General features: G+C 36.7%; 1 protein-coding gene across 4 annotated transcripts; it reads left to right on the top strand.

Moving 5' to 3' along the window:
* Positions 1-115: 115 nt before the first annotated feature.
* LOC106762039 (germinal center kinase 1) lies at positions 116-18,976 on the top strand. 4 transcript variants are annotated; one of them, XM_022781612.1, is made up of 21 exons: positions 116-257; positions 803-947; positions 3,436-3,501; positions 12,700-12,727; positions 12,810-12,932; positions 13,771-13,882; positions 14,001-14,038; positions 14,152-14,205; positions 14,597-14,665; positions 14,792-14,908; positions 15,037-15,105; positions 15,532-15,611; positions 15,882-16,013; positions 16,082-16,355; positions 16,771-16,860; positions 16,948-17,115; positions 17,473-17,600; positions 17,701-17,803; positions 18,065-18,189; positions 18,265-18,438; positions 18,603-18,976. In XM_022781612.1, the coding sequence occupies exons 2-21, from the start codon at positions 853-855 to the stop codon at positions 18,640-18,642; spliced, it is 2,085 nt and encodes a 694-aa protein (XP_022637333.1). In that variant the 5' UTR covers positions 116-257; positions 803-852; the 3' UTR covers positions 18,643-18,976. The 4 variants fall into 4 exon arrangements, with proteins under 4 accessions (XP_022637333.1, XP_014501207.1, XP_022637334.1 ...); XM_014645721.2 differs by having other exon boundaries at positions 117-257; positions 3,436-3,492; XM_022781613.1 differs by lacking the exon at positions 116-257 and adding an exon at positions 285-577.
* Positions 18,977-19,202: the final 226 nt, after the last annotated feature.

Here is a 19,202-nt window from a genome sequence, read left to right as displayed (position 1 = left end):
CAGAATCACTTTATGAAGAAAGAGAAAATATTAAAATAATATTAATTAAGGTTAAAATGGTAATTTTTGGAGGTGGAGGATGAAAGCTTGGAGGTGGAGGATGAAACACCCTATTCTTCCTAATCATCAACTATCATACACAAATCACGCACAACCCAAACACAAACAAAACCAAAGAAGAGATACAATAACAATGAATGAGCAACAGATCTGTCCCTTATGCGGTCACTGATAATCGGAATCGTATTCATTTATGGGTGAGTTTCAATCGATTTCGTATGTCGCACTATCGATTTGGGTGTTGCCGTTTCGCTTTCTTTTCTTTCTTTTTTCTTTTTCCACTGCGAACGATATCTCAGTGTCATTCGCCCCATTCCATTTTGTTGCGAAGTCAATTTTGTATCCTAACTTCCACCTAACAATTATTGCATACTCCACCGAGTTTGCATGCTTTGCTTTAAGTCCACAGTTTTACTGCATTGTGCATCTATTCTTATTTGGTTTGTTTTTTAAGTTTTGATTTGATTCCTTCGTTTAGAAATTGAGTAGCGGTTCAATTGGGGTTGTGCAATTGCGGGTAAGTTTGGTTTTTTTTATTTGATCAATCTATTGTTGTTGTGAAATATGTTATTTTTGAATGTGAATGTTTGTTTTTTTATTTTGTTACTTTGTTGTTGTGAAATATGGTATTTTTGAACGTGAAGTTTATGGTTTTGATTGGTGGAATCTTGGAGAATGAGGGATGATTGGGGATATGTTATTTTGACCATGCGTGTCTGAGTTGTGTTTTTTGGATTTTCAGGTGCATGTGGTGTAGTTCTTGTCTAAGCCTTCAAGGAGTTGCTGCTGAGAATGGCTGACGTGGCAGGTCTAGTTGAGGCAGCGGGATCGAGATTCACTTCATTGGAGCTTATTGGGCAGGGATCGTTTGGAGACGTCTATAAAGCGTATGTGTTAGTTTTAGAACTGGTATCACGAGCCCTGCCGACTTAAACTGACTTTGCACATTGAGTTTAAATTATAGTAGTTTTATATGCATATTGCTTGTTCATTGGGGTAATGAATATTTTTTGTGTAGGGATTTCTTTCTTTTTGTTTCTTCAGGTAGAATAATATTAAGTATTATTTTGCTAATAAAATTCTTAAACTTGTTTTAGATGCTTATTTGATAAATGTTACTGAGGTGTATGAAATCTAGATTTGATGATTGTGTGAATGAAGTATCATTAATGGACGCAAACATTAGATAAACATTACTGTAAAATGAATTGGAGGGAAATTTGGATAATAGTTTTTGTTGTAAAGAAAATATACTATGGTATCTGATCAAGGGTTAGTTTGAATTCTTTCTCCTGAATTCGTTAAATAAGCATGAAGATAAGCTGTAGAAAATGGACTGTAAGTAAAACTGATTCTCTTTTTTAAGAGCAAGAGTCTAATTGCAACTGTTTGCTACTTGAAAGAAGTAAATCAAGTGCTTTGTTCCTTTTTTATAATTGATAAATGGTTTTAAATATTACTAACAACAACAATGACAGAAGTTTTTTCTATTATGTGGTTGGCTACATGAATCAGATATCCAAAACCAATTCTTGACTCAGGATCTCAGGCTATTTAATTATAGATACTTTTTAATGGTTTCGCTTAGAGCCTTGCTTGGTCTATTGGGCTATCCTCCATTTGATCAACTCTTCTAATTGAAGTTTTTGTTAGTCTTCTGGTAATAAGTACAAACTATGTTACAGACATTTTTTAACCGACTTTTCCTCAATAGACATCTTTCAAATTTCTCTCTAAGGCGTGGGTTCCGTAATTTTTCCCATATATGATTGCTTTTCAAATACAGCATGTTCATCTATTATACTAACGTTCTTGTTGGCCTTTCATCACCGATTACTGAACATGTAGTATTGTATAGTCTCGCATGTCTATACTTTAAAGCAGCACCTGTTAATCACAAGTAAAGCTGGAAGCTTTCATCTGTTTCAACTTCTTAGTTGCTTTGTATGATAGATTTGGGACATCTAAACTGTATTACTTACTTGTGGTATATATGATACCCATCGATAATCTTCAAGGTAATGATAGAGCATGTCTTGCTGAATTTTCATGTACTCTGTTTTTGTTTCCAGTTAAATCAAAACGGAGATTCGAGGGGTTTTCTCCATATCTCTAGTTTACCATTTATTTTCTCTCTTGACCCTTCACTAGAATTAGATCTTATGCACAAAAATGTGTATGGAGGCATTGTATCCTGGATATGCTGAATATTAATGTCTAAAACTAAGGTAAAAATGCAAGGCTTGTGTAAACCTGTACAACACATAAGCATGGTCTATCCATGCAATGTTACTGACATTTGACAAAGTTTAACAGTTCTTATTTATTGCCTAACTCTGTCCTCTTCTTTTATATGGATTTGTCATTATCCTTGTGAAAGTTTGCAACAAAGCACAATATAGACTGTTAATACAAAATGAAGGATATATGTCCTTTTCAGATCAGTTTCACTTCTTAACCTTCTCCATTATTATAACAATTTCTTATGTTTGCTTTCTTTTCATTTTCTTTTTCTGTTTGTATTGTTTAGAATAAAAAGTTACATGTACAGTCTAGAGCATTATTCTCTGCATATATACGTAGAAAATTCATTGCTGGCTTCTTAACATGACATGTCTAGTTCTGAGAGAGCTACACCTTGGTGGCTGCGTAGCTAAATGTTTGTGTTGCAAGCTTTTGTTCTTAATGGGAGGTAGTAGTTAATAGTTGTGTTTAACTAACTATCTTTTTATGGAGTTAACAGGGTTATTGAAACTAGAATTCACAAGTCATGACCGGTGGAAATTCTTATGTTTTACAAACTAAAATCCTGTTTGTGTTTACTTATTTCAGATCTATTCAATGAAAATATCTGATAATAGATTTTTACTGGCAATGATAAAAAAAATCTACAGTTGCAAGTGTGTGGATGTTGTTTATATAATCAAGAGAAACAAAAATTAATAAATGAATAAGTCTAGAAACATTCACAGGATTGTTTGGTTTTTGTTGTCAGTCATCATTGTAACATAACAATGTTTAAATGACATGATCTAACTAGTTTGTTAAACTATAGAAAGGATATAGAAACATTGAGCTGAAACCATTTGTCTTTGAGACAAGCAAGGATGCTTTATTTATATTGAGAAATAGGAGTCAATACAATAAATAGAGGATATTTGACATCCTCTAATAATAAGCATATGACGCAGGAGTAAATAAAAATGTTCCTAATAAGACAAGTATAATGTAGATATTATTGACTATATAAGATCAACTACTTATTTCTATAATTATAACATAGTTATTATTTTTTGAACATCTTTTATTTACTGGCTTTAAGTTAGTCATGGATAATGAGTTGTATGTCTCTTTGATGTACTGTCTTATCTCCAGGTTTGATAAGGAGCTCAACAAAGAAGTCGCCATCAAAGTGATTGACTTGGAAGAATCGTATGCCTGGTGTCCCCCTTTTACTATTTTTTATGAATGCTTTAGTTCTTGGAACTGCTGTATTGGCCGGCCATATTAGGAATAATTACCAATTTCATAGTAATCAGAACTTTAGAATTTTGAGAACACATTTCATTACATTATAAAAGATCATCTGTCTATTAGAATTTTATGGTAATAGCACTAGGAAAATTTTATCTAGTCAATCCTTGATACGGTCACGTAGCAGCCACCCCGCCTAAACACTATTGCTGGATGACAGCAATTGCAAAGTCAAAATAACAATATAGGTAATCTGATGAGTACTCAAACACTTGGAGAACTCACCCTTATGAAGCCGGTTATTTAGAGGGGAGAATCAGACAATTAAGTACTCTACGGAGCATCTCATACTACTTGGTTCTTAGGTACCTCATAAAGAACAAAATGACACTTCTTGTTGGCCACTAATTTTTTATCTTACAGCACATGTAACACCTTAGCTAAGTGTTCCATATGGGTCTCCCAGTCTTTACTGTAGATGAGAGTACTTAATTGTCTGATTCTCCCCTCTAAAAAAACACTAGAACATATACCGAAATAGTCATTCATTAATGCTTGAAAAGTTGAAGTGCATTCATAAGACCAAAGGGTATGACTAGTCATAGTGACCTTCATGGGTTCTGAAAGCAGTCTTATATATGTCACTAGCCTTAACTCTCACTTGGTGGTAACCAGATTTAAGGTCCAACTTAGAGAAATATATAGCTCCATGCACTTCATCTAATAATTCATCAATAACAGGCGTTGGGAATTTATCTGGCAATGTAACTTTGTTCAAAGCTCTGTACAACATGCATAACCTCCATGAATTATCTCTTTTTAACTAAAAGGTTTGGGCTTGAAAGGGCACTTTGGTTGGGCTTGATAATTCCTGACTGCAACATCTCCTTCACTTGCTTTTCTATCTCATCTTAGTGGTGGTAAGGGTATCTGTTGGGGGGAGGTTCAACACACACACATAAAACTCCACACATGGTAAGACATTGTCCGCTTTGGGTCAAGCCCTCACGGATTTGCTTTTGGTACCACTCCAAAAGGCCTCTTACCATTGGAGATATCTATGTGTATATAAACCCTTGACTAGTCCTTGTTTCACTCAATGTGGGACTTTGTTTGCTCTCCAACATCCTCCCTCAAACAAAGGACTATGGTCACCTTCCTCCCTCGCTGTGGAAGTCTTGTCTTTTTTTTCATTCGAGTACACCATGGTCAACACGGAGCATTTCTCATTTGCCCTCTTTCACGATCCATGGTCACAATGAGCTTTTCTAGCTCTCCCCACCTCTCATGATTCCTCCGGCGCCACTGGCCTCCTGCCTGGCTCGCCTGATCATGGGGGGGCGTACTCGTCTGAGCCCGGTCACCAGACCCGAACCATGGGCTCTGATACCACTGTTGGGGGGAGGTTCAACACACACACACATAAAACTCCACACATGGTAAGACATTGTCCGCTTTGGGTCAAGCCCTCACGGATTTGCTTTTGGTACCACTCCAAAAGGCCTCTTACCATTGGAGATATCTATGTGTATATAAACCCTTGACTAGTCCTTCTTTCACTCAATGTGGGACTTTGTTTGCTCTCCAACAGTATCTATAGGGCCTCACATTAACTGGTCCTGTCGTTCCAGCAAAGTAACAACATGCTCTTTATTCATCTTAGGAGGTAACCCCTAGGGTCATTAAACACTTTCCCAAATTTGTCCAATTCTAACTCCTCATGCTGGATGGGGTTAGGAATTCTTGAGATTAAGAATTCAAATTATAGGAACAATATTGCAGTAACACTCAAATTAAACATACAATAATTACATAGACAACTTTACTGGATTACAAATCTAAAAACGTTCAACAACGTCCAAGGGAAGAGTTCCCTTCACATAGGTTAACACCTATTCTGAAACAACTAATAAAAACCATCCCTTGCAGAAGAAAACCTTTTCGCCCTTAAAAGACAACCATACTAAACGAAATCACTCCCTCTAACCATCCATAAACCGTCCAACCCCTGACAACTGTTTTATAACTTCTAATTTTTAACTTTTTTCGTAACGTACACTTTAAAAGGCTTATCAGTACTCCCCGGATTCTGAACAACCTTGTCTTCAAGGTGGAAATCTGGATATTGATCACGAATGGTTCCTTCATCTTCCCATGTAGCACCTTTAGGTCCTCCCATTTGCCACTAAATAAGTAGTTGAGGAACTGAGAACCATGATACTGCTGCACCCTATGATCCAAGACTTTAAAGGGAAAACAACTGAGTTCTGGCATGTGAAGTTCAGGTGGAAGGTTCTGTTCAACTGGATGAGTGCCGATAGCCAGCTTAAGTTGTGAGACATGAAAAACCGGATGAATCTGGGCCGTCTCTGGCAGCTAAAGGCGAAAAGTGACGGGACCCTCCTGTTTAAGCACCATAAAAGGACCATAATATCGGGGTGCAAGCTTGGGATGCAGCCTAATTGGAATAGATAATTGCCTATGGGGACGAATTTTCAAAAAGACCCAATCCCCAACCTTGATCAAAGACGGTATCAAATTCTTGCCACATGGGTCGCGTCAGCCCTTTCAACTCGAAGTCCCCATCCTCGTGATCTTCCATCTTTTGGAGAGAGCATCTGCTACCTTATTACTTGCTCCAGTTCGATATACAATCTCAAAATCATAACCCAATAATTTATTACTTGTGTTGTGATGCGCTATCCAAGAAATATCTTAGGCTTCTCTGATCTGTATGAACTACAAATCGCTGCCCCAATAAATACGACCTCCAATGTTGAATTACTAGCACTACAACCATGAGTTCCTTCTCATATATAGATTTTGAGAGAGAAGAATCACTTAGTGCCTTACTAAAATAAGCGATAGGCCTGCTGTTTTGAGATAAAATAACCCCAATACCCTTGCCCTGCGGCATCACATTCCACATGAAATTGTTGAGAAAAATCTAGTAGGGCCAATATTGATGCTGTTGTCAATGCTGTCTTCAAGATATTCATAGCTTCTGTGCTTTGAGAGGACCACGCAAATTTCCTTTTTGTGAATAAATCAGTCAAAGGCCTTGCTATCTTCCCATAATCTTTAATAAAACGTATATAATACCCCGTAAGACCTAAGAAACCTTTTAGCGCCTTAATAGACCAGGGAACAGGCCAATCCTAAACAACAATTACCTTCTCTGGGTCCATTTCTACCCCCTGACTTGAAACAACATGGCCCAAATACTTGATCTGCTTCTTTCCAAAATCACATTTTTTCTAGTTAGCAAACAACTGTTGCTGCCATAAAGTATTAAGAACTTGGTGAAGATGTTCTTTGTGTTCCTCCCAAGTTTTTCATCAAAAAAAACAAGCACACTCTTTCATAGAAATTCCTTAAGAATGGTATTCATGACACTCTGAAATGTAGCCAGAGCATTCGACAGTCCAAAGGGCATCACCAAAAACTCATAATGCCCTTGATGTGTTCGAAACGTTGTTTTAGGGATATCAGTCTCCTCCATCCTTATCTGATGATACCCTACCCGCAAATCGATTTTGGAAAAGTATCTAGCACCATACAGTTCATCCAACAACTCCTTTATCACCGGGATGGGAAATTTATCTGGAATTGTGGCCTTATTTAAAGTCCGATAATCACCAAAATCACCGGACTAGAGTAGGGGTGTTACTGGGCTTGATAATTCCTATTTTCAACATCTCAGCAACTTGTTTCTCAATTTCTGCCTTTAGTAGATGTGGGTACCTATAAGGTCTCACATTGATTGGATCTACTCCAGCTTTAATTGGAATTTAATGGTTTAAATGCCTCTTGGGTGGCAATCTCTGTGGTATACTGAATATTCCCTCAAAAATCCCCAAAATTTCCTGTAACTCTATTTTGTCTTGTTGATAACTGATTCTATCCCTCTGCCTTCAATTCAGTACATCCCATTTCCCAAACCAAAGTCACCACTGCAATATCTCTTTCTTTTAATAAAGCTGCGGGAGTAATCACTCTCTTGGTTAAAGAAGGACCCTCCTTTATAGAAACCTCATTCCCAGCTTGAATGAAGCACATGGTTAAATCCTTCCAGTTAATTCTGACTTCCCCAAATGTAGCCAACCAAGCAATTCCTAAAATTAAATCTTCTCCACCTAATTCAAAGGTAAAAACCTTCCTGCACCTCCAACCCCTCCAATTGCAAACGTAAATTTTTACACATCCCACTAATGGTCTTCTGATGGCCATTTCCCAAACTGACTTTATAAGGAACAGTTTTATCCATTGCCAAACCCAATTCAGCCACTAACTGATTTGAAATAAAATTATGACTAACACCATTGTCAATCAAAATCAGGACCTTTCTTTCTTGCAACTATCCTTGTAACTTCATAGTATTTGTTTGTGTCAATCCTCTTGCAGAAAAAACAAATGACTTCATCTGTTTCGGGTCCTCATCTTCTCCTTCTTCAAGCTCCTTGTCTTTGTCATTCTCTCCCAAAATTAACACCCGTAGATTCTTGTCAGGACATTTATGGCCAGGACTGGGTGGTCCTCCACATTGAAAGCATTTGCGCTCTTCCCTTTGCTTGACATATTCAGGATAAGGTAAATTCTGCCATCCCCTGGTTTTGTTTTCTCTTGTATGCGCGCTGCCCACCGTAGACTCCATGGTTACTCCTCGTCCATTTCTTCTAGCCGTGCTAACATGACTGGAATTTCTCGGTTCAGTCCGGGTCTCCTTCACTGTTTCTACATGAGAAACTATTCCTCCAGTCCCTTGAAAACGACTAGGATACAAATTACTTCTAGTTGTAGTTCTCTCCCCTGACCTTATCTCACTCGAAACTCATTCCACATCTCTAGCGATCTCTATGGCTCTCAATAGATCCTTTGGATTGTGTGGTCGGATATGATTTCGAATATTAATATGGAAGCGTGCAAAACAATATCCCAACAATTGTTCATCTGTCAGGTCTGTTGCTTGGCCTACTAACATCTTAAATTCCAGTACGTAATCTTCCACATCTCCTTTCTATCTGACAACAACCAATTGTTCAAATACTGAAGATCTATCCCTTCCTCCAAACCTTCTTATCAATTCTTCCCACGTTAGAGTTTTGGTTTTCTTCCTCCAAAAACTGAACCAATGATTAGCTTTGCCTTCCATACTGATAAAGGCCAACTTGATTCTCTCCCTAGATGAAACCTCCTGCACTTGAAAAAAATTTTCAGCCGTACTTATCCACCCAATGGGATCCCCTCCTTCAAAAGAAGGAAGTTGCACCCTTTTCATCCATCCTCACTGATTCTCCCTTTTACCTTCCTCCCATTCCTCCTCAACCTCTTCTCTTCTTCCCACTCTATCTCCATCTGACTCTCTTTCCATGTTCTTGAGTCTTCACAAGATATCATCCATCATATCTCTGAACCTTTGAAAGTTGGCCCTAGTTTCCTCTCTATTCTCCTCAAAAGCTCTCTCTAACATACTCACTCTACTCTCCATGGTGTTTGACTGATCCGGCAGGTCGAACCAAATTGTTGGAATTCTTGAGATTAAGAATTCAAATTATAGGAACAATACTGCAGTAACACTCAAATTAAACATTCAACAATTACATAAGCAGATTTACTGGACTATAGATCTAAAAACGTTCAACCGCGTCCAAGGGAAGAGTTCCCTTCACACAGGTTAACACTTGTTCTGAAACAACTAATAAAACCACCCCTTGCAGAAGAAAACCTTTTCCCCCTTAAAAGACAACCATACTAAACGAAATCACTCCCTCTAACCACCTCTAACCACCCATAAACTGTTCAACCCCTGACAATTTATTTATAACTTCTAATTTTTAACATTCCTAACATACACTTTAAAAGGCTTATTAGATGGGTTCAAAATCTTGCTGCCTTTGTCTACTTGAGCTCGAGGACGAACCTCTGTTGCAAAATATGAATCTTCTACCACCTTCGTAGATTGAGTTATCACACTCTGGGAAGATACATTTCGAGTCTGTTTGTTGTCATTGCCCTTAATTGACGCCATGCCTCTGTGCCAACAAATATCCAGCTCATGGTTTTTCCAATCAACAGTTGTAATTCCCAATGTGGATAACCATGACATCCCCAATACCAAATCAATATATTCAAGATCAAAAATTGCATCGATTGAAAAACCAGATTCTGCTAATTTTAGATCCAGGTATTTGCATACCCTTTTGCTGCCGCTTTATGCCCATCCCCCAACTTAATCTTCATTTCTTTTGTCTCCTTGACCTCCTAACCCACCTTAGACACCAATATCTTAGAAACAAAATTATGAGTTGCACCACTGTCAACCAATATAAGGACTGGGATCCCTTTCAAACTCCCTCACAGTTTCATGGTTTGAGGGCTATCTTGTTGAAGACTATCATGATGATCGTAAATCAAATTCCCCAACAACATACTACACTCACAATCCGAATCTCTAAGGTCACTTAATTGACCCTTTGGAAAATCTCCATTGTCATCCATAGCTTCATCATCTTCCAACAACATGACCTTCAATTGTTTGTTAGGACATTGGTGAAGAGGATATTTACCCCACATTTGTAACAAAGTCCTTTCTTCTTGCATTTCATACATTTAATTCTTGTAGGGATAAGTGCTTAATTCCTCAATCCATCTTACTTAAATTCTTTGTATTAGGCTCATTTGTCTTATTGTCTTTGCCCAAACCCAAAACACCCTTTATTTAGTCCCTTCTCGTTGAAGTGATCCTTTCCACGACCCACATGAATCTAGCCTGAATCCCCGTTCCTTCTATTTCCTTGGCCTCTAAATCCACTAGAGAATCCGAAGTGCCACGACTTGGATACTTATTGCCTTACTTCCAACAATTTCTCTTTCAATAGCACAAGCTAGGTTCAAAAAATGTGCCCACGATAAAGGAACCACTGAGCAAAAGCTACGAACACGTCCCCTAATCTCCTTTTTTAGGCCATGCAAGAAATACACAAAATGTTGCTCATCAAGAATACGTTTTACCTGCATGTGAAGACGTTTGAATCATCGCATATAATCATCCACACACCCTTCCTATTTAATTTTGGATAGTTGCTAAGAAATGTCCCCTTTGCCATTGTCTTCATAATGATCGAGAAGCTCCCTTTTGAATTGCTCCCACGACAACTCTTCTTCATTCTCTAAAAGAGAATTGAAGAAATCGATTGTTGTTCTTTCCATACATAGCTGCACGAGGTTGACACAAACATCATCTGGCGTTTCTTGCACCTGAAAATACAGTTCAGCTCGGGAAATCCACCCAACTGTGTCTTCTCCATCAAACATTGGGTGCTCAATTTTGTTGACTTGCTGATGAAATTCTTTCAATGAACCACCCTGCAATTTCTTGAATCCCTCTTATGAACTCCTCCGAGCCATGGTTCTCTTAGTGGACTTCCTCCTTGTCAATGTTAGAATTGTCACTTGTTTTTTTCTTTCTTCACTTATCATTCAAGGCATCTAGCTTCTCCATGATCAATGCATTTTGAGTTTGAATCGCTTCAACCATCAACTTAGGGGCATTCGTCTCCTTACCAATCTGGCAGGTCTGACCAAAATGTTGGAAACCCAAAGAATAGTTATGGTAGAAAGAACAGTTCACACATAAAGGAATAAGTCCCAGTATTTTTGAATGGCAAACGAAAGGAAAAGTACAAAAGATTTTGTCCATAGAGCCCAACTCCAACAAAAGGATATTGCTCCCTGCCCATAACAAACTTCCAATACCCAATGATACCCTTTCTCTTCACCCTCCCCAATATATCAAAAAATCTCGTGCACAACACACTCTCGTGCCAGCTCATCATTCTTTCACCCTCCTATTCCCCATCCCATTGCTTGCTTGGGCTGCTATCGGAGGAGTATTTGGATAATGGTGAAGAAGAATTCGTTGATTTTGAACATCAGCATATGGAATTGTCTCTTTCTGCAGGAAGAGGTTTGACCCAATCCCATACTATGAAGCTACAATGAATGATGAAGGGAAGATCGGTGGTCATATTGATAGATAGTGTCTGATCTGGTAACTCTTGTTGGTTTTGAGAGTGGAAACAACTTCATCCTACTATATATGATTAAGAGATAGGAGTAGGAAACAAACGAGTGGATGTTGTAGGGATGTAGAGCTGAAGCTGGAGAAGTATGTCGTTAAGGAGACCTTTTTCTTATTTGACTTAGGAGGGATGGATTTGATTTTAGGGGTACCTTGGATGGCCACTCTGCAAGATTTTAAGGTGAATTGGAAGACTTTAACTGAGTTTTAGCACACAAGGTCAGCCGGTTCAGATTGAAAGTGACCCAGCTCTAGCAAAAACATTAATAACACCACAAGCATTGATGAAAGAAACAGAAATAGAAGCTGTATCAATATTATGGGACGTAGGAGCTGCAAAACAAAATACAGGTAATGATATGAAAAATGGATTAACGGACAACCAACAAGCAAAACTGAATTTAGTGTTGATGGAATGTGAGGAAAGAACCTCAAGAACTGCCACCTTGCAGAGAAATAGATCATAAAATCCCAATCAAGTCTTAGATAGACCGTAGTGAGACCTTATAAATATCCTCACTTGTTGAAAATGGAGATTGAGAAATATGTAGGGGAAATGTTGACATAAAGGGGTCATCCGGCCTAACAATTGCCCTTATTCCAGCCCAATTATTTTAGTTATGAAAAAACATGTGAGTTGGAAGTTTTGTACCGAGGATTGAACAAAGCAACAATTCCTGACAAATTACCTATCCTCGGTCATAGAGGAATTACTTGATGAGTTGCAGAAAAATCTTTTATTTTCAAAAGTGGATTTGAGGGATATCATCAAATTCACATGCATGATTCAAATATACAGAAGACGGCTTTTCGGACATATCATAGGTATTATGAATTTTTTGTGATGCCATTTGGAGTAATGAATGCACCAGCCACATTTCAATGTGCCATGAACACAATTCTGCACCCATACCTAAGGAAGTTTGTTCTAGTGTTTTTTTTTTAGTGACATACTAGTTTTCTCTCCTTACTTTGTCAGAGATTTTATTAACGTTGTATCATTGCTGTGTTGCACTCAGAATCTATATTCATTTCTTCCTTACTACTTCCTAATTTGTCTTTCCTCTCTTTTTGTCACTTGACAGGGAGGATGAAATTGATGATATCCAGAAGGTATAATAATTTTGTAGATTACTTGTACTTTCATTTGCTGTACTCAAATAAACATGTTTTGATTTAGTTTACTATTTTTCAGGAAATTTCTGTTTTGTCTCAATGTCGATGCCCATACATTACTGAGTATTATGGTTCCTATCTCAATCAAACTAAACTTTGGATAATAATGGAATACATGGCTGGTGGTTCAGTTGCTGATCTAGTAGGTTACTTCTGTTTCCTTGCTTCTATATGTTCAGTGCATGAAAATTGAAATTGATGTATGTCTGAATTATCCTTTAATTTCTCCTGCTTATCCGTGAACTGTCTGACATTTTTTTAACTTTTTTTATGAACGAAGAGTATCTGAAGATAAAGAAAATTGCCAGGAATTAGGACATAGGAGGATAAGACACCATCCTTTATAAAAAGCCAACCAAATGCTTTGCAGAGAACTAAGAGAGAAAAAGATTACTTGAATTCTTGGGGCATAATTTCTGACTAGAAAATAGTTGCAAGCGTGTATATACATTCAGCATATATCAGAGTGTCAATGGTTGGGTACTCAGTACTCCATCCTCGTCCAAGTTTCAAATTCCTTTAGAAGTTTGCTGCAGGGGATATGCACTTTTTAGACTCAAATAAACCAAAGAAAATTATATGCACAAAACTGGACTATAATATTATATATTTGAGTGAAGTTTGATGTTTTCATTGGAATTCTTGTATGATTATAATATAACCTTGTTATTTGTATATGAAAACAGAATTTGTGGATACACCGGTTGATTTTGTTTGCATGAGTATATGGATGTTTATAACATTTTTTTTTTCAATATTTTTTTTCTCATTGGTTATTCTGGGGAGCTTTGTTATTCTTCTTTGTACTTTTCCGGTTATTAAATTTTCTATCATTAAAAACGAGAAAGAAAACAGTTCATATTTTGAATGGTCAGTTTTTCTGTGCTGTTTATCGTATTTATATCTGTTGACAATAATTTCCGATGTGGTTTGTTTGTTGTATTTTTTCTGTGAGGTTAATTCTGGTATTGCTTCTGTAGCTCCAAGCAGGTAATCCCCTTGATGAAATGTCAATTGCTTGCATTCTACGTGACTTGCTGCATGCTGTTGATTATCTACACACTGAAGGGAAAATTCACAGAGACCTTAAAGGTCAGCAGCAACCCCATCCCCTTTGAATTTCTTTCTCCTTGTCCATATGTAGTTATGGGGTTTCTTTTTGCTTTGTATTAGCTTTACAGTTGACAGTATTTAAATGTCTATTATACAGCTGCAAACATTTTATTGTCTGAGAATGGTGATGTAAAGGTATGTTATACCGAAAGAGGTTATATCCAATTTTTATTATATAGAACTTCACTGAAAAATGATGCACTTAATAATTTGAGATGGGGACTTAAATACAAGTGGAATGTCACCAGGTAGCAGATTTTGGCGTTTCTGCACAGTTAACAAGGACTATATCAAGGAGGAAGGTAAACATATTTCATTGAAGTTAATTCAATATGGATGGGTTATTCATATATATTTAGATTAAAATTTATGTAAGTTATTTTATGATTGATGATCTTAATCTTAACTTCTTAATATCCTTTCAAGAGCACAAAATTGTTATTTTTTTCAATTGGATAATCAAATTGAATGTGTAGACTCCCAAAGTGAAGGAATTATGGTGCAGGATATTCTGTGTAATTTGAGTTGGCCAGTCTGAATTTGAAGTTGCTAGTTTTTTTAGTATCGGCTGCATGTTTCTGTCATAACCCTCACTGCATTTAAGGCTTCGGGTAGTTGAAAAACCACCTGGAATTCTAAATTATTACTCTTAATCTTAGGCTGGATATGCTAACATTTCTTTTATCATAACAGACATTTGTAGGAACGCCATTTTGGATGGCACCTGAGGTTATTCAGAATACTGATGGATATAATGAGAAGGTTGTAAAATATTTATTCTATATATTTTCTGTAATGTTTCTCTTTGGTTCTATTTTTCATCTTTATTTTAGTTTCTGCTAATTATTGTTTTCTCAGAATTGTAACAGGAGTGTTCTGTTTATGCAGGCAGATATTTGGTCTTTGGGAATCACTGCTATTGAGATGGCAAAGGGGGAGCCTCCATTAGCGGATCTTCACCCTATGAGAGTGCTTTTCATCATACCTCGGGAGAATCCTCCGCAGGTTGTGTTCTTTAGTATCAATCTAGTCAAACTTTCTAGTTTTGAACCATTTAAGTTTCTTGAGCTTTTTCAAACCCAGATGTTATTTTTTCCATCATAGCAGTCAACATTTAATCTCATTTTCTTCAGCTAGATGATCATTTTTCCCGTCCAATGAAAGAATTTGTCTCATTGTGCTTAAAGAAGGTTCCTGCCGAGGCAAGTGTCAATGCTTTTCATACACTTATTATTTCATTTTTTTTAGTTCTGTTGGGTATAGTTGTAATGAAAAGGTTCTTCTTTATGAGTCCAATTGAGTGAAATGATCAATTTATGGATTGTGCGAGAGCACCCATATGATATTCCTTTTTATACTGAATCTTCTTTTCTAGAACATTTAATTTCTTAGGGGAAAAGGTAATAATAAACAGTATTTATTGAAATATTGGGCTTACGATAACAGGAATAACAGAACAATTTGTTTATACTTTTCCTATTGAAATTTGTTGTTGTCAACTTGATGTGATGTATTATTTAGTTTTCCCTAATTAGAAGCTTTTTAGACTAGCTTGGAGTCGAACTGGTGAAGTTGATCTCTCTCTGTCAGGCTCTTAATTCCCCCCCTTTTAATGGATTCAATTCCAGAGGCCAAGTGCTAAGGAACTTTTGAAGGACCGTTTTATTCGGAATGCTAGGAGGAGTTCAAAGCTTGCAGAAAGAATAAGGTGCGAATCATTGATAAAGGTCTCGCTATGTTTCATATACTTAATTATATCTAATTTTGCTTTTGCCTATTAATTTCATCCGCCCCTTGTTCTTGCATTTTATATATTCTGAAGCTATTACTATATCTCAGAAAAAGTAAATGACGAGACAATTAATTTCTGAATCCTTTTTCTATGTAACTTTAGCATGTTGTCCATCAGAAAATGAATATTACAAGTATTATTCCCAGCTTGTGGTTGACATGATCATACTTTGTGATTATGTGATAGAGAACGTCCAAAATATCAAATAAAGGAAGAAGATCTGGAAACACCTAGAAATGTCTCAAGAGGGATAGGGGAAGGATCAGATACTGTAAAAGTGGCTAGAGATGTAAGAGGTGAAGAAAATAATCGACCCAGGTAGGTGGTTGGCTACTAGCTTTTAGTTTACATATTGAATACTTTTACGGACTATTTCTAATTTGCAGTGATCAGGGTAAAACCCTGAAAAGTGCTGGATGGGATTTCAATATTGGTGGATCACAGGGTACTGGAACCTTTCGTAATGTTTCTCGACCACCTCAATTTAGAGAGAAGAAAGCTGAAGCATCACATAATCAGGGAACCCAAAGAAAAGCTCCTGAGAGTGGTTATCAAGGGGGATCTGCTAATAGAAGGGCACTTAGTGAATCACTTGAAAGTTCCTCTGGAAGAGATCGAGTTTCCCACCATGATGAGCATCTGGACAATCACACTGAAGATGTAAATGACTCTTACTTTTCGTTCCTGTCTTTGTCAAATAAGTTAACCTGGTCAATTGAATGATATACTTTGCGGCCACATCTTTATAGAGGAACCTTTAGGTGTTTTGGTATTTACAAAACATTGGATGCATGATCAATGCTTAACCAGTTAACTCTAAATAATTATCTGATGAGCTTTCTATACTTGAGCTGAAACTGATAATTTTCTGTACAGCCAATGTTGCTCCTCATTAATCAGACATGAACAGCAGTTAAATTGTCTGTAGTGGTATAATTATTTGGAGTATTCATCTCGATAGTGTTATTTGAAATGTGCCAATCATGAAGTATTGATGGAGTTTCTATGAACTTGTTGAACTATCATTTTGAACAACCTGGGACAGCTTTGATCTTTTGAAATCTTCAATGTGCAGGATGAATTATCCGGAAATGGATCAGGAACTATTGTTATTCGATCTCCAAAAGGGTCTAGGTCATCTATATTCGGTGACCAGAGCTCTCAAGTATGATTAAGCTGTGTTACTTTAAAAATTGTTAAGTTCTTCTAGCTGTTTTGTATAATCCCATACTGAGAATTTTATTAAATGTAGTATAGTAGCAGATATTCTTCTTTCGATGATGCCTCTACAAGTGGGACTGTTGTTTTACGTGGCCAGCATGATGAGCCTGATTCTCCACAGCCACTAAGGTCTCGACTTGGACTAAATGACAGAAATTCAAATTCCTCAATGGAAGACAGTGCGGCAAATCTTGCTGAGGTTCTGTTTCTGTGATACAAGTTATAAATTTTGCTTGCGTGTTGATTAATTTAGCTCACGATGAGCCTCCCCCTTTCCTGTGTATAAGTTTCGTTCCATTATGTAGTTGATTTAGTTATGGTACAGTATTTTATTATTTTCCGTTGCTATATAGTTGACTGAGTTACTCACCCAGTCTGTTTTGTCAGAGTTATATTCTTTTAGACTATTTCTTGAACAACTGTGTCCGAAAATTTTTCTTTTTGTTCAATTGCAATTTATTATGAAACTTGTTTTATTTGTGATTACATGTTCAAATTGATATTTTTCTTATAAACAGTATTTTCCCACCTGTTTATCTTTTGTTTGTCTTCACAGGCAAAGGCTGCTATCCAAGGAGGGCTCAGGAAAGTGGGTTCTCGAGAAAGATTGGCCCGAGGAAAAATCAACAATGACAGACAGGAAGACAAGAAAGATGGAAAGGCAAGCAGCTTTGACTCTTCAAGGTATAATAGAGCTAGTAATTTTCTGTTGCTGAGTTAAAAATGTGTGTATACATTCTTGGGGATTTCTTATTCAGACTTTGTGCGAACATGATTCACACAGGGGCTTGTCAAGATCACATCATGCTAATAATGATGAAGGAAGTACTAAAATAATGCTATCCTCAGTGCCATTATCTGCTTTACTTGTTCCTTCTTTAAAAGAGGTAAATTATTAGTACATATATTCCATCTGTTCGCATTGCTCCTCAATATTTCATAATTTAATGTTTCATATATTTATTATTTATAGTTTTGAGTACAATGTACAGGCTTTACTTTTATTGAAAATTAATTATTACTATTAATTTCCTGCATGACTTTTTGTACTAAGACTTGAGATTACAACAACAGAGTGAAGTCGTATATGAAGAATGCTATTCTTTACGTACTAGAAAAATTTGTTATGGTCTGTGTTTGTTATGCAGGCCATTGCTGATGATCCAGAAGGAGCAGTTGTGCGGGCAGTTATCAATTCTTTAATAAACATGGAGGGCTCAAAACCTAACTCCTGTGAAGCTCTTCTCAAACAGTTGCTTCAGCGATTGGCAAGGTATGCCTTCTTTTCAAGTTATTTAGAAAAATAAAAAAAAGAAAAGTATATGTATCTCATTCTCTTGTGGTGCAGTTCAAAGGAAGATTCATTGAAGGACCTGCAGCGGCTAGCAGGGGAACTATTCAGCAAGACCAAGTCCACCGAAGAAACCCGAAATGCACTGGCTGATAACAGGAAAAAACAACAAAACAAGGAACATAATCCTAATAGCAATTTAAGTCCACTAGCAAGATTTCTTCTATCAAGGTTTATAGAAGTTATCTTTTTATCATTTCCCCTTCTAATAACTATTCTTAAAAGTAGTACTAGTTATGTAATGGTTCACTTTTTCATAACACTTTCGCTCTTTATACTCACATTATACTGCATTGAATATGCTTGTGAATGATATCTGGTTCTTTGTTTGACAGATGGCAAGGCCAAACATCACGAGATCTAAACTCATCTTGAGGAGAGTTAGAAGATGCCATTTTGTGTTAGTCTCTATTTATGCATTTTTTCTGATTAATTGTACATATATTATTGTAAGAAAGTGTTCTTCTATGATCTATTAGTTTTATGAATAATTTATTTATTTTGCTTAATTTTTTTGCTCATAGTAATAGCGACAGCAGCAGTGCTGTATAATTTAGAGGGGTTTTCAAAGTTACAAGCAAATAGTAAAAGATACATTTGTTTGTATTTTCTAATAGTTGTCTCTTTGCAAAGTGGGATACTAAGAAAATACACGGATTATATTGTAAAAATATCTCATTGGTTATTCTAGTTCCCTTTGAACAGTCAACAATTCTGTATTTACTTCAGTGTTAAGGTTTTCATTGGTTGGAGTAATTTCGCCTATTGGAAAGACTTGGCGAATTACCTTAATATAGTCGAACAAATGACAACTCATTCTTTCTAAGAAAACCCCAACATACAAGTAAAATATTTATGGTGACTTTCAATTCAGCAACCATTACTTTGCAAACTATTATTTTTCTCAGCCTACATGATAGGCATGTAGAGAAATG

This window comes from Vigna radiata, chromosome 5, assembly GCF_000741045.1.
Source record: "Vigna radiata var. radiata cultivar VC1973A chromosome 5, Vradiata_ver6, whole genome shotgun sequence".
NCBI lineage: Eukaryota > Viridiplantae > Streptophyta > Magnoliopsida > Fabales > Fabaceae > Vigna > Vigna radiata.
Note: the sequence above shows the minus strand (reverse complement) of the source record. Positions and strands in the feature narration are given on the sequence as shown.